The 11,483-nt window shown below is 53.1% G+C and overlaps 1 protein-coding gene across 6 annotated transcripts; it reads left to right on the top strand.

Annotated features, from left to right (window-relative positions):
* The first annotated feature begins 285 nt into the window (after positions 1–285).
* On the top strand, positions 286–10,319 carry Mthfsd (methenyltetrahydrofolate synthetase domain containing). 6 transcript variants are annotated; one of them, XM_051168944.1, is made up of 8 exons: positions 286–379; positions 1,630–1,733; positions 2,471–2,584; positions 3,598–3,711; positions 5,509–5,599; positions 6,878–6,990; positions 7,177–7,302; positions 9,695–10,319. In XM_051168944.1, the coding sequence occupies exons 1-8, from the start codon at positions 364–366 to the stop codon at positions 10,139–10,141; spliced, it is 1,125 nt and encodes a 374-aa protein (XP_051024901.1). In that variant the 5' UTR covers positions 286–363; the 3' UTR covers positions 10,142–10,319. The 6 variants fall into 6 exon arrangements, with proteins under 6 accessions (XP_051024901.1, XP_051024904.1, XP_051024903.1 ...); XM_051168947.1 differs by lacking the exon at positions 2,471–2,584 and adding an exon at positions 2,327–2,440; XM_051168943.1 differs by lacking the exon at positions 286–379 and adding an exon at positions 386–632.
* Positions 10,320–11,483: the final 1,164 nt, after the last annotated feature.

The following is an 11,483-nucleotide window of genomic DNA, read 5'->3' as shown; positions in this document are numbered from 1 at the left end:
GAAGCACCTTTAGCGCCTGAGCCATCTTGTTGGCCCGATATGTTATGTATGTTCCATATAATACAAATGCATGCATGTTGGGTGCGCGTGTGTCCCTGGAAAGACCGTGGCATTCGCGTTCCAAGGCGGCTCCAGCGGTGGTTTCGGGGCCGCTAAGGCGTTGGGTGCTACAGCTGGCAACCCCAAGTCGCCGGTTAGGACCCCAAACCCAAAATGGGAACCCCGCCCACAACATCAACCTTGCTTGCTTGTGCCTGCGGCAGACTAGTTCAGTACGCAGGCGCAGTTCGAAGCGCGGGCGTCTGACGTCATTGAGCGCGCCGGAATGCGCTGGGAGAGGCGGTGCGCGGTGACGTGTTAACCATGGAGGCTCAGGCCGGTGAGGAGCACACAGGGCAGTGGGAGAAACCGAGGCTGGCATGGCGCCGTAGTCCCCGTGGTCCGAATGCGGCGTGGGGAGGACACGGCTCGGCATGTCATGGCTGTGATGGCATGACTGACAGCTGGGAGGGAGAATCAGACAGGGTTAGGGGTGTCGCCCAGCGTGTTCCCTGCCCCGCGCTACAAAGCATTTTAAACAAGTAGGAAGCATATGCACCAGCCTCGAAAGTTTGGAAAGCATCCCCTTGCGGGTCAGCGGGTCCGCCGGTGCAAACTCTGTGATGCCACGAAACTTACAAAGGGTTCAACTTACAAAGGATTCAAAAGTTGGGTCTGGAGAGGCCTCAGCCAGCGGTTAAGAGCGCTTGTCGCTCTTGCAGAGGCCGGGGAATTCAGTCCCGGAAAGCATAGGAGATGGCTCACAAGTGTCCTCCGGCACCTGGCCTCCATGGGCACCCGCATGCACCACCCCGAGGTTGCTGGCGGTGTACATCCATAGTAAATAACACTTTTTGTTTTCTTCGAGTCAGGGTTTCTCTGTGTAGCCCCGGCTGGCCTCGATCTCAGATTCACCTGCCTCTGCCTAGTGAATGCTGGGATAAAAGGCTTGTACCACCAACCACCTCAGCCATGAATAACGAGAAAGGCAAATGTACTCATTTGTAAGGCTTAACAAAGTATAAGGTCAGGCTGGGGGCCTGGCTCAGTGGCAGTGTGCTTGCTTAGCACACTGAGAGCCCCAAGTTTGACCGACTGTCCCACCAAAGAATTAAAGAGACCACCTTCTAGCCAAACCCGGTGGCATACATTCATAACCCTTGCTTCTCGGGGTGTTGAAGGGACTTTAGGTTCAAGTCCCATCTCTGCAGCAGTTACCCCGTCCCTCAGAAAGATGCGTAGCTCATTAGAGTGCTCGCCTAGTATGCAGGAGCTTCTAGGACTGCAGAGAAAAGAGCACAAATGAACTCACAGCCGTGTTTTTTAGTATGCTCTAGTTTCCTGGCCAAAAAAAAAAAAAAAAAAAAAAAAAAATGAAGACCGGAGTAGGAGCTCTTCTTTCAACTGGTGAGGAAGCTTGAGAGAAAACTAATTATTTTTATTGCCCTGAAAAGAGACTTGATACCTTAAGCTGGTCTGGTGTGGTCACAGACTCCTGGGCAAATGGCCTCACCAGAACAGGTATACATGTGGCCATGTGCATTGTGGGATTGCTTTTTATCAGCAGGTCACAGTCCTTTGTTGTCACAGGTGTCTCCAAGCAAAGCATCCGCGAACAAATTTGGGACTATATGGAATCACACGACTTAGCCGACTTTCCCCGGCCCGTTCATCACAGGATTCCCAACTTTAAGGTACAAAAGTGTTCTTGGCGTTGTTAGAAAGGGATCGAGCCAGTCCTGGAGAAGTCAAGTCAGTGATGCTTTCTGGTGGGATTGGTTCTGGGGGCACAGTGAACAGAGGCAGAGTCCGCGAGGCCCTGGAGGGTTCTTTGTGTTTTGACACATTCTACTCTTACCTATTGGGCCATGGTCTCTCTGTGCCTGCTACCAGCGCTTTCCACAGAGCTGGCCTCCCTCAGCCACTTATGAAGCCCCCAGAGGGAATCCCAGCACTGCGACCTGACCATCCCTGGGCCTCAGTTTCCTCACCGTTCAAAATATAAGTCAACCCAAGATGACTGTTGCTGATGGTTCTCATGGGAAATAGTTTGCCTGAAAGAGCTGGTGTAAACCAGTAATCCTTGACTGGCTGATGATCACATGAGCTCCTTTCTCTGTGGAAATCCTGCAGACTCAGCACTTTAGAGTTTTCCAGTAAAAACTGAGCCCCATTCCACCCTGTGCTCTTCCTGTCTCCTTGGGGGAGTCTGGGTGGATGCTGGGCTATGATGCTGAGGGCTTACTTGGCCCGAGTCTTCATGGTAAATGCAGTCACATTTACACAGGGCGCCTCTCGCGCTGCACAGCACTTCCCACAGCTGCATGCTTTCAGTGTGTCCAGAACCATTAAAGTCAATCCTGACGCTCCTCAGAGAAACGCCCGCTTCCTGGTGCTGGAGGTGAGTGCTGTGCTATCTTTGCCTACCTAGGGGTCTTACTTGGCTTGCCAGAGCATCAGAGACCTGGAAGTCTTTGCTGGGACACAAGAAGTGAAAGTGGACCCCGATAAGCCCCTGGAAGGTGTCCGGTTACTGGCGCTGCAGGTGACTCCACTTTCCCAGGCTGCCCTCATTCATGAAGGCTCAACTTGCAGGCGACTGCTGGAGCATGCAGTGTATCTGGGTAGACTGTGCGGTGACAGCATTCACAGCAAGCCATTTCCTCACAACGTTGTTGCTGTTCTCATTCCTTGAAACAAAAAAGATCTCCAGTTAGAAATCTGATACTGTGTCTCCCAAATAGAGCAGAGTCTGGGCCTAAATGTGTGGGCCTCTTCTCAAAGACAGGGGAGCACCCCTAGGGTTGACTCAACTGCTTTACAGCCTCTCACTTAGTCAATGTGAGAAGGGAACCCGGTGTACACTTTAATGCTTGTAGCTCATAAGCAATTATAATACTCAGAGCAGACAAAGGGAATAAAGGCAGAACTATAAAGTTATCACAGAATGACATGGTTAATGTAATGCGATGACGGATGTAGCTTTGCTGAGCCAAGTCTGCTGCTGCTGTCAGCACTGAATGTCAGGCTGAAACCAGCCTTGGACTGCCAGAGACTGTGGAGTGACTCTCTTGTCCCCCACCACTGTCATATTACATGATAGAAACCTCGGCTGAGCAGGACGCCTTTGACATGGTCTGGTAAGGAAGGTCACGTGGCCTTTGTGCTCACAGGAAGAGCAGATGATTTGGGGCCAAACTCTGTTCTTTAAGCTGAGCACGAGACTCCCTCCAGGAGTCTTTCTGGAAACACGGCATTGTTGGCCTTACTTCCCAGGCAGTGAACCCTGTTTGAATTAGAGTGACACCTCACACCGCAGTGAGGACATCAGGGATCACTTGGGAGCTGTTGCTCAAGGGGGGCCAGCATAGGGGATGGACACTCTCCCATACTGTCACCTGCAGTCTCCCGGTGGCACTGGGGTGGGGTGGGGACCAGGCATGAGAGAGGAAGCAGCTAGGTGTGCTCAGGTGTTCTTTAGTGGAGAGACCCTTTCCACCTGCAGTGGGGAAAACATGCGCCCACTGTGTGGTTGATTGACCATCTTCTCCCTCAAAGAGCAAAAAGACACTGCTGGTCCCAACACCACGGCTGAGGACAGGGCTGTTCAACAAAATCACACCACCCCCTGGAGCCACCAAAGACATCCTGAGGAAATGTGCCACCTCCCAGGTGAGTCCTGGAAGCCCCTGCCCTGGGGGACCGTCCTCGTGAGTCGGGACGGTAAAATAGAACACTATGGAGTGTACACAAAGCCATGGATTCAGCAGCTATGTCCACACTGTAGATCCTTGAATGGTTTGGCCAGTTAGAAAAGCTCACTCAAGGCCGGGCCAGCACTTGGGAGGCAGAGGCAGGCAGATCTCTGTGAGTTCAAGGCCAGCCTGGTCTACAGAAATGAGTCCAGGACAGTCAAGGCTACACAGAGAAACCCTGTCTCAAAAAACCAAAAAAAAAAAAAAAAAAAAAAAAAAAGAAAGAAAGAAAAGAAAAGCTCACTCAAAGCGCTGCTGCACTGTGGTTCCCTCTTGTGGTAGGTTCAGTGCCCTGTGCCTATGCTTGCTGAAGCAGGCTTTTGTCCCCTTGGCAGAGCAGGCCAGGAAGCCCCTGTTAGGTATCCTGCTGACAGGAGCACGATTGCATGCTGCCAGACACTTCACAGTCCAGCTGAATTGGCCTGTAAACACACTCAAGTGTTAGGGGACCAGGATTCACACTTACATTAAATAGTATTTTTTGTTGGTTTGTTTTTTTGAGACTGGGTTTCTCTGTGTAGCCTTGGCTGTCCTAGACTCACTTTGTAGACCAGGCTGGCCTCGAACTCACAGAGATCCACCTGCCTCTGCCTCCCAAGTGCTGGGACTAAAGGTGTGCGCCACCACCACCCAGCACATTTGGTAGCTTTTTAAAGAACCATAAACCCCTTGTCGTTTCACTTCTCCCTTTTACAGGGATTTTCCCTTAAGGCTAACATGTACCCTTAAGGCCAACATGTACAGGTTGAAGTGTTTATTATTTTTTCATACTTTACTTATTTAAAAAACAGAATCGGCTGCGGCTTGCATGCATGTGTACAATGTGCTGTAAGATAAAGTATGTGTGCATAGAGCAGCCAGTAGGGAGGGCTGGATTTGGTGGCTCACATCTGAAATCAGCTGCTGGGTGAGCTCGTGTGGGAGGACTGCTGGTCCAAACCTGCCTTGGCCTTACAGCAAGGCTGCATCTCAGAACAAAGATTAAAACGAACTGAGGGGCGGGGTGGTGGTGTGTACCTCACCAGAGCCCTCCCGCGGCATGTATGAGGCCTCAGAATCCACCCCAGCATTGAAGAAACTGGAAAAAGATTTAAAAAAAAAAAAAAAAAGGAAAGTGAGATTATAGCACAGTTCTGGTCAGTCCCAGGCCCCTGCACAGGGTGCTCAGAGACTTCAGGCAGGGAGGAGCCTACTTCCGTGGCCACTGAAAGGGACAGCACAGGGCTCCAACAGGGCATGCACTGTGCTGCACTCCAGGCAGCGCCACGCTTATCTCGCCAGGTCTCAGACCTGCTGCTCAGGTGCAGTCCCTCCCTTCACACTCTTATACAGGCTTCGGATGGTACTTGGGGTGCATTTCCAAGAGGAGGGTTGCCCATATGAAGGGTATTGACCCTGTCTAGCTTAAGGAGGCAGTGGCCTCATTTCTAACACGCGTCCTGGTGTCCCTTTGTTATGAGGAATGTGGAGCTCTATGACTCGTCAGGGTCTGGCCTGCATGTGCGGCTCCCACCTGACTGCCTTTGGTGCTCTCTTGGCATTAGTGTTCTGAGTCTGTGTTTAGTCCCTTCTCTCCATCTTCCCAGGATAGGACCCATAGGAGACTCGCCCTCAGATTGTTCCTGGAACTGGCTGTCCCAGGACACTGCCTCCTGTAGGGTGTCCCCCTGACCGCTCTGAGACAATGAGCTCAGCCTCACATTTCCCTTCGCAGGGTGTGCGGAACTTCAGCGTCCCCGTGGGCTTGGATGCCAGTGTCCTTGTGGATTTAGTTGTAGTGGGATCTGTTGCTGTGTCTGAGAAAGGTAAGCCAGAGACAGGCGGTCTAGATGCTCCTGAAAGCTACCCTGTGCATTCTCCCTTGTCAGTCTCCACTCTGAGAGCCTGACCTCAGCCACTGTGCCAGTCACCTCCAAATCTACTGAGTGCCATGAAATAGTGACTGGATCTCACAGCTCAACCAAGGCAGTCTGGGACATCCCCGCAGGTGTGCACGCAGGCCTGCTCACAGTTGGAGTTACCCAACAGCAGGTTGACAGTGAGCCATAATCTCTCCCATCCTTTAGTTGACAGAGTGTTGCTATATAGCCCAGGCTAGCCTCAAACTTATACTTCCTTCCTCAGGCTCCCACCTGTGTCCACCTTCTTCCAGATCCCCAGCTGACATGCATGTGTGCCGCTAGGTGGGGCAGTGGTTCTCAGCCTGTGGGGTCTTGACTCCTTTGGGGGTTGAACAACCCTTTTCACATATCAGATATCCTGGATACCAGATACTTTTAGACTCATAACAGTAGCAAAATTATAGTTATGAAGCAGCAACAAAAATAATTCTCTGGTTGGGGGTCACCACAACATGAGGAGCTGTATTAAAGGGTGGAAACATCAGGAAGGTGGGGAACCACTGGTGCAGGGCCTGCCGCCTGCCTTTTAACTGCGCCTGACTCAGCTCACCCTGGCCGTGCAGCCCACTGTCTTTGTCTCATTCCTTCCAGTGTGCGTTTCTGACTGTCAGGGGCTCAGGCAGGTCTGAGTCTTAGAGAGGCATCTTGGTGGCATGCTTCCTGCTGGGGTATGCTGTGGTGGTACCCAGAATCCAGGCAAGGAGAACCCAGGTGCACACTGGGAGCTGAAGGCCGTTACTGCTTGAAGACTGTTATGGTCCTTTGTGCTTCTGTCCGCATGGGCCTGTGGTCTCGAATCCCCACTGTGCCTTTGCATCTGGCTTTTCTTCCCGAGGCAGGCAGATCAAACACCTGCCTCTTGGAAGTAGAACTCTCTTCTCTGTCTTCACACACTGACCCTTCATGACTTTGGGGTTTTGATTTCAGAACACGGCACCCAGCCTGTCCCTGCTCTCCACTGTGTCTTGCTGTCATGACAGACACACAAGTGCGAGCTTGGTCATTCTCTGCGGCGTCCGAGGTTCACTTACTCCCCGTGCACTTTAAGCATTTGTTTGGTGCCTGTGGGTTCATGCTCTGGGGCCACTGTGGGCCGCTGTGGACAACAGGAACACTGAGATCTGTCCTTTCCACGGAGGCCTGACAGGGACCCACTTTTGCCCTGCCTGTCTTGTCTCATAGGCTGGCGGATTGGGAAGGGAGAAGGGTATGCTGATCTTGAATATGCCATGATGGTGTCAATGGGAGCTGTCCACGAGGGGACACCAGTCGTCACCATTGTCCATGACTGCCAGGTATGTCCTGCAGATGTGTCACCAGTGCCCTCCAGCTGTTCCAGGAGCGGGAGGGGAGAGAGACACCTGCTCCTCATCATGCTATGAAAGGTGTTGATTGGTGTGGCTCTGAAGATCATCTCTCCGCTTGCCTAGTTCCTGCTGGGCCCTGCTGTAACCTAACTGTCAGTTCCTTACCCTGGCCAGGTCATTGACATCCCTGAGACTCTTGTGGAGGACCACGACCTCACTGTTGACTACATCATCACTCCCACCAGGGTCATTACTACAGGCTGTGCACGCCCAAAGCCAACAGGGATCACATGGTCCAAGGTGGGTCATCCCCGTGGCTGACACGGCCTACTGTGGTGGCTCTCATGGTGTTGCTTGTGTGGCCTGGCCATTGCCCACCACTGTCTTGTGTGGCTGGACATCAGCATCACGTGGAACTTTGAATGGTGTAGCCTAAGTCACATCTTGAGGCTGAGGCCTAGAGTCTACCTAGAAAGCAGTGGTGGGAGGGTCACTGCACTGTGGCTCCTTTGGCAGTGTTTTTCATTCTGTGCGTGCGTCTGTGAGTGCGTGCATGAGTTTGTGTATGAGCATGTGTGGAAGCCAGAGGTCCGCCTTGGGTGTCATGCCTCAGGGTCACCACTCCCTGAGGGGGTTTTGCAGTTCTGTGGGTTGGACTCACAGCCTTGTGATACAGGGCAAGCACTCTGTCACTGAGCTGCCCCTAGCCCTTTGCTTATTTTTACGTTAGAAGCAGGGTTCACTGCCTAGGCCTCTCATGTAGCCGGGATTACAAGCCTATGCTACCAGCCCCCATAAGGGATTGCAAACTTCTAGATGATTGACATGTGAAAGTCAAATCCACATTATAATTTTTGGAGGATTAGTTACAGAACTTTGAAAATGTTACTTTCTGTTTGACCAACAAGTAGAGTTTTCATTTCATGTGGCACGTTGACAGAATGTAATGGCCATTCTAATTGCCAGCTAGGAAAAACAGACTCCCCTGTCGGCTTAGGCAGTGTGTGAACCTCGTTCTGCAAGCCCAGATGTGAGCAGCTGGAAAATGGCAGAGCCAACGGGGTTGGGAACCGTGGAGAACTAGGCCATGCCCGTGTGCTGGGCGTCATCACTCCCTACTCACAACAGGATGCTCTAGAGAGGACTGACTCAGGCTCCACAGTAGCCTGAGCATCGGGAGAGGCCATTGTTGAGCCTCCCCGATGATGAAAGTGGGGAAAGGAAAGCAGGAAGGCAGCCTCGCAGTCTGAGCGCTGACCCAATGCACACACTGTGGAAACCCTGCCTGGGAGCCATGGTTGTTTTCTTGGTAGCTGCTTGCTCCGCGGCTTCTTTGTTTGTTTGTTTGTTTGGTTGGTTGGTTTGGTTTTTTGAGACAGGGTTTCTCTGTGCAGCCTTGACTGCCCTGGACTCCCTTCGTAGACCAGGCTGGCCTGGAACTCACAGTGATCTGCCTGCCTCTGCCTCCCGCGTGCTGGCATTAAAGGTGTGTGTCACTGCGCCCAGTAGTTTATCAGCTTTGTGGCTCCCAAAGAAAGGAGAAAATTGTCTCTGGATGAGAAGTGTCAGAAAGGACTGAACAGGTCTGAGTCCTGGCCTGGTGTGGGCACCATTGTTCAGGCTGAACCAGCCAGTCAGTCCTGGCAGCCCGCCGGCAACCTGGCTGCTGAGAGAGCCCCAGCCTTCGTGCCCTCAAGCTGCCAGCCATGTCTGAGCACATGGATCAGGCGCCTCGCTCATCCTCCAAGGCACACTATGCCCATGTGGTGATCTGACTTCCACCGTCTCTGCAGGCTGTTGGGATGTTGGCTAACTGTACCGACCAAGCAGGGCCACAGGTGGCCTGGGCAAAAGCCCCAAAGGTTGGCACTGAGCTCAACAAACTGTTCCTTTAGCAGCTTGGTGACCCTCTGCTACAGAGTGTTGCATGAGTCATACTCAGTGTCAGGCCTGCCTGGCTGTGTGCGTAGGGCCAGGCCTCAGTTTGACCCAGGAGATGCTCCTGGTCATGTAAGGGCTCTCCCAGCCACAGGCACAGTAGAAGCCGTCGCTTTCCTGGAGGTAGGCAGGGCATTGCCCTCTGTAGCCCATGTTCATCCCAGTAACTGCAGGAGCCTCTTCTGGGTGGGTGGTCCACAAAGGAGCCCTAGCTGTTTCTACTTCCAGGGTCTCCAGGAAGATAGAGGCCTGTTCTGTCCTCACTGTAGCGTATGTAGGGCCAATCCGAATGCCTTCAGAGGGCCGGTGTTTCATTCAGGCTGACACGGGGTCACAACAGCAGGTTGGTGACTTTCTGTTCAGCAGCGGTGTCCAGGCCGGGCCTGGTGTTGCAGACGTATCATCCTGGCACTCTGGATGCTGAGGCAGGAGAATGATGGCAAGCCATCCAGACAATCCTGGGCAATATGATGAGGCCTTGACTCAAAATAAAAAGAAAGAAATGGCTGGGCTGTAGCCAGTGGTGCACACTTGTCTGGCCTGTATGCGGCCCCGCGCTTCACCCTCAGCATCACAGAAACAAAGTTGAAGATGCAGTCTCTTCTCCCAAAGAGACCGAGCTGGACCCTTCAGCATCCTTCCATGCATGTGGCAGCGTGATGCATTGCCAGAATCCTTCCCTCGTGTGTGGGCGTGGCCTTGTGTGGCTACCCCTAGGTACCCCATGACCAGCTGAGGCTGCTTTCTCTTTCAGGTCAGCTGTGAGATGCTCACAAAAATCCCAGTACTCAGGAGCCTCCGCGAGCGAGAGAGGCGAGCTGGAAAGGATGTCACTCTTCAATCCGAGCCTGGCGGCCAGCAATCCATCCCAAGCACTGTCAGGAGACCCCGGGCTATACCACCGTCACAAGCAGGATCCCTAGGAGGGTCCCATAGCTCCCTGCAGGTGCAGGACACCCAACCAGCTGCCACTGTGTGCGTGGGAAACCTTCCCTATGACACTCGAGTGCGTGAGCTGAAGAGAGCCGTCCGGGAGCTGGGGGTGAGGCCCCTGAGGCTTACCTGGCAGGGGCCACAGCACAGGGCTATTCTACATTACGCCGACTTGGCTGCTGCCCAGGAGGCTCTCTCTCTCCTGCAGGGCCTACATCTAGGTGCCAACACCTTGAGAGTGACGCTAGGACAACAGACGGATACATGACATGGTGAACAGTCCCTAGCAGAAGAGCCATGCCCATTCTGTTGTTTGGATGTCCCTGGCACGTGACAATTTGCCACTGATAATGACCTGCTGCTGTGTGAGGCATCTCCTCTGTTTCCTGGGAAGAGACTGCTGTCAGTGAGTAGGGACGGAGGCAAGCGACACATCACAGCACTGTGGATACTGGGAGCTCTGACCCATTCGTGTTCTAGCTTTTGTTAAGTCCATGCGATGCTCTCTGGGTGCAGAGGGCACAAGAACAGAGTGGAGACCTGGTTTAGGGTTCAGGAGAAAGTGAACAGAGGCCTGCAGAGAAGAGACCGTGGCAGGGACCTGGGGCAAATGACAGCCAGAAGGGTGTCCTTGTGATCATTGGAGACCCCCAGCCCAGCAGAACGGGGGTTGGGAGGGGATTCTGTGCCCCAAGAAGGCAAACCTCAAGTTTTTTGTTTGTTTGTTTGTTTGTTTTATTTTTGAGACAGGGTTTCTCTGTGTAGCCTTGGCTATCCTGGACTCGCTTTGTAGACCAGGCTGGCCTTGAACTCACAGCAATCCTCTTGCCTCTGCCTCCCGAGTGCTGGGGTTAAAGGTGTGTGCCACCACACCTGGCTAAACCTCAAGTTCTGTTCCTGGAACCCTTGCATTGTGCACATGCGTGATCGAGTCTACCCAGGCTGCTCAGCAGGCTTAGGGCCTCGCTGTCCCTCAGATGAGGGTGACAGGAGGGTGGCAGCTGCCTCTGCCTTCCCAGAACCACTTGTGCCATTGATCCTAAGAAAAAGGCCAAAAATCAGCATTTAGATGGGGGGGGGGGCGGTGGTGTCATTCTGCTCAAATATGCACGCCTGAGAAGTTTCTTGTTTTTACCAGTGGGTCTTCCACAGTGTCCCTTAATACTGCCCTTTGCCCCAGAAGGGCAGGCCTTGCTCAGATGGTAAAGAAAATAAACTTGTGACACATGCACGTATCCTTGCAGGAACCCAGCCTTAGAAGCTGCGCTCGCTCGTCCAGTAACTACCTCTCCCAAGTTGTCACAGATCATGTGAAGAGTGTGTGGGAAGCAGGCCTCTAGCTGCGCTGAGCACTGGCCTGGACCCCTGCTGTCCTGGCCCTCCCTCTCACTCCTCCCCAGCACAGCCACTGGCCACCCCACCCTCACCCTGCTCTGCTTCCTCAGGCCCTCTTCTGCCCTTTGTGTCCCTTCTTACTATCCATGGGGACAGCAGCTGCAGGATGGCAGCATGGAGCTGTCTGTCCCCTCCTGCTGCCGACCAGACCAGCATGAGCAACCCCGGAAATTCACCTTCCGTGAGCTGTCCATCAGAGCTGGGGACTGGGGAGA

Source organism: Acomys russatus, chromosome 26, assembly GCF_903995435.1.
Source record: "Acomys russatus chromosome 26, mAcoRus1.1, whole genome shotgun sequence".
Lineage (NCBI taxonomy): Eukaryota > Metazoa > Chordata > Mammalia > Rodentia > Muridae > Acomys > Acomys russatus.
Note: the sequence above shows the minus strand (reverse complement) of the source record. Positions and strands in the feature narration are given on the sequence as shown.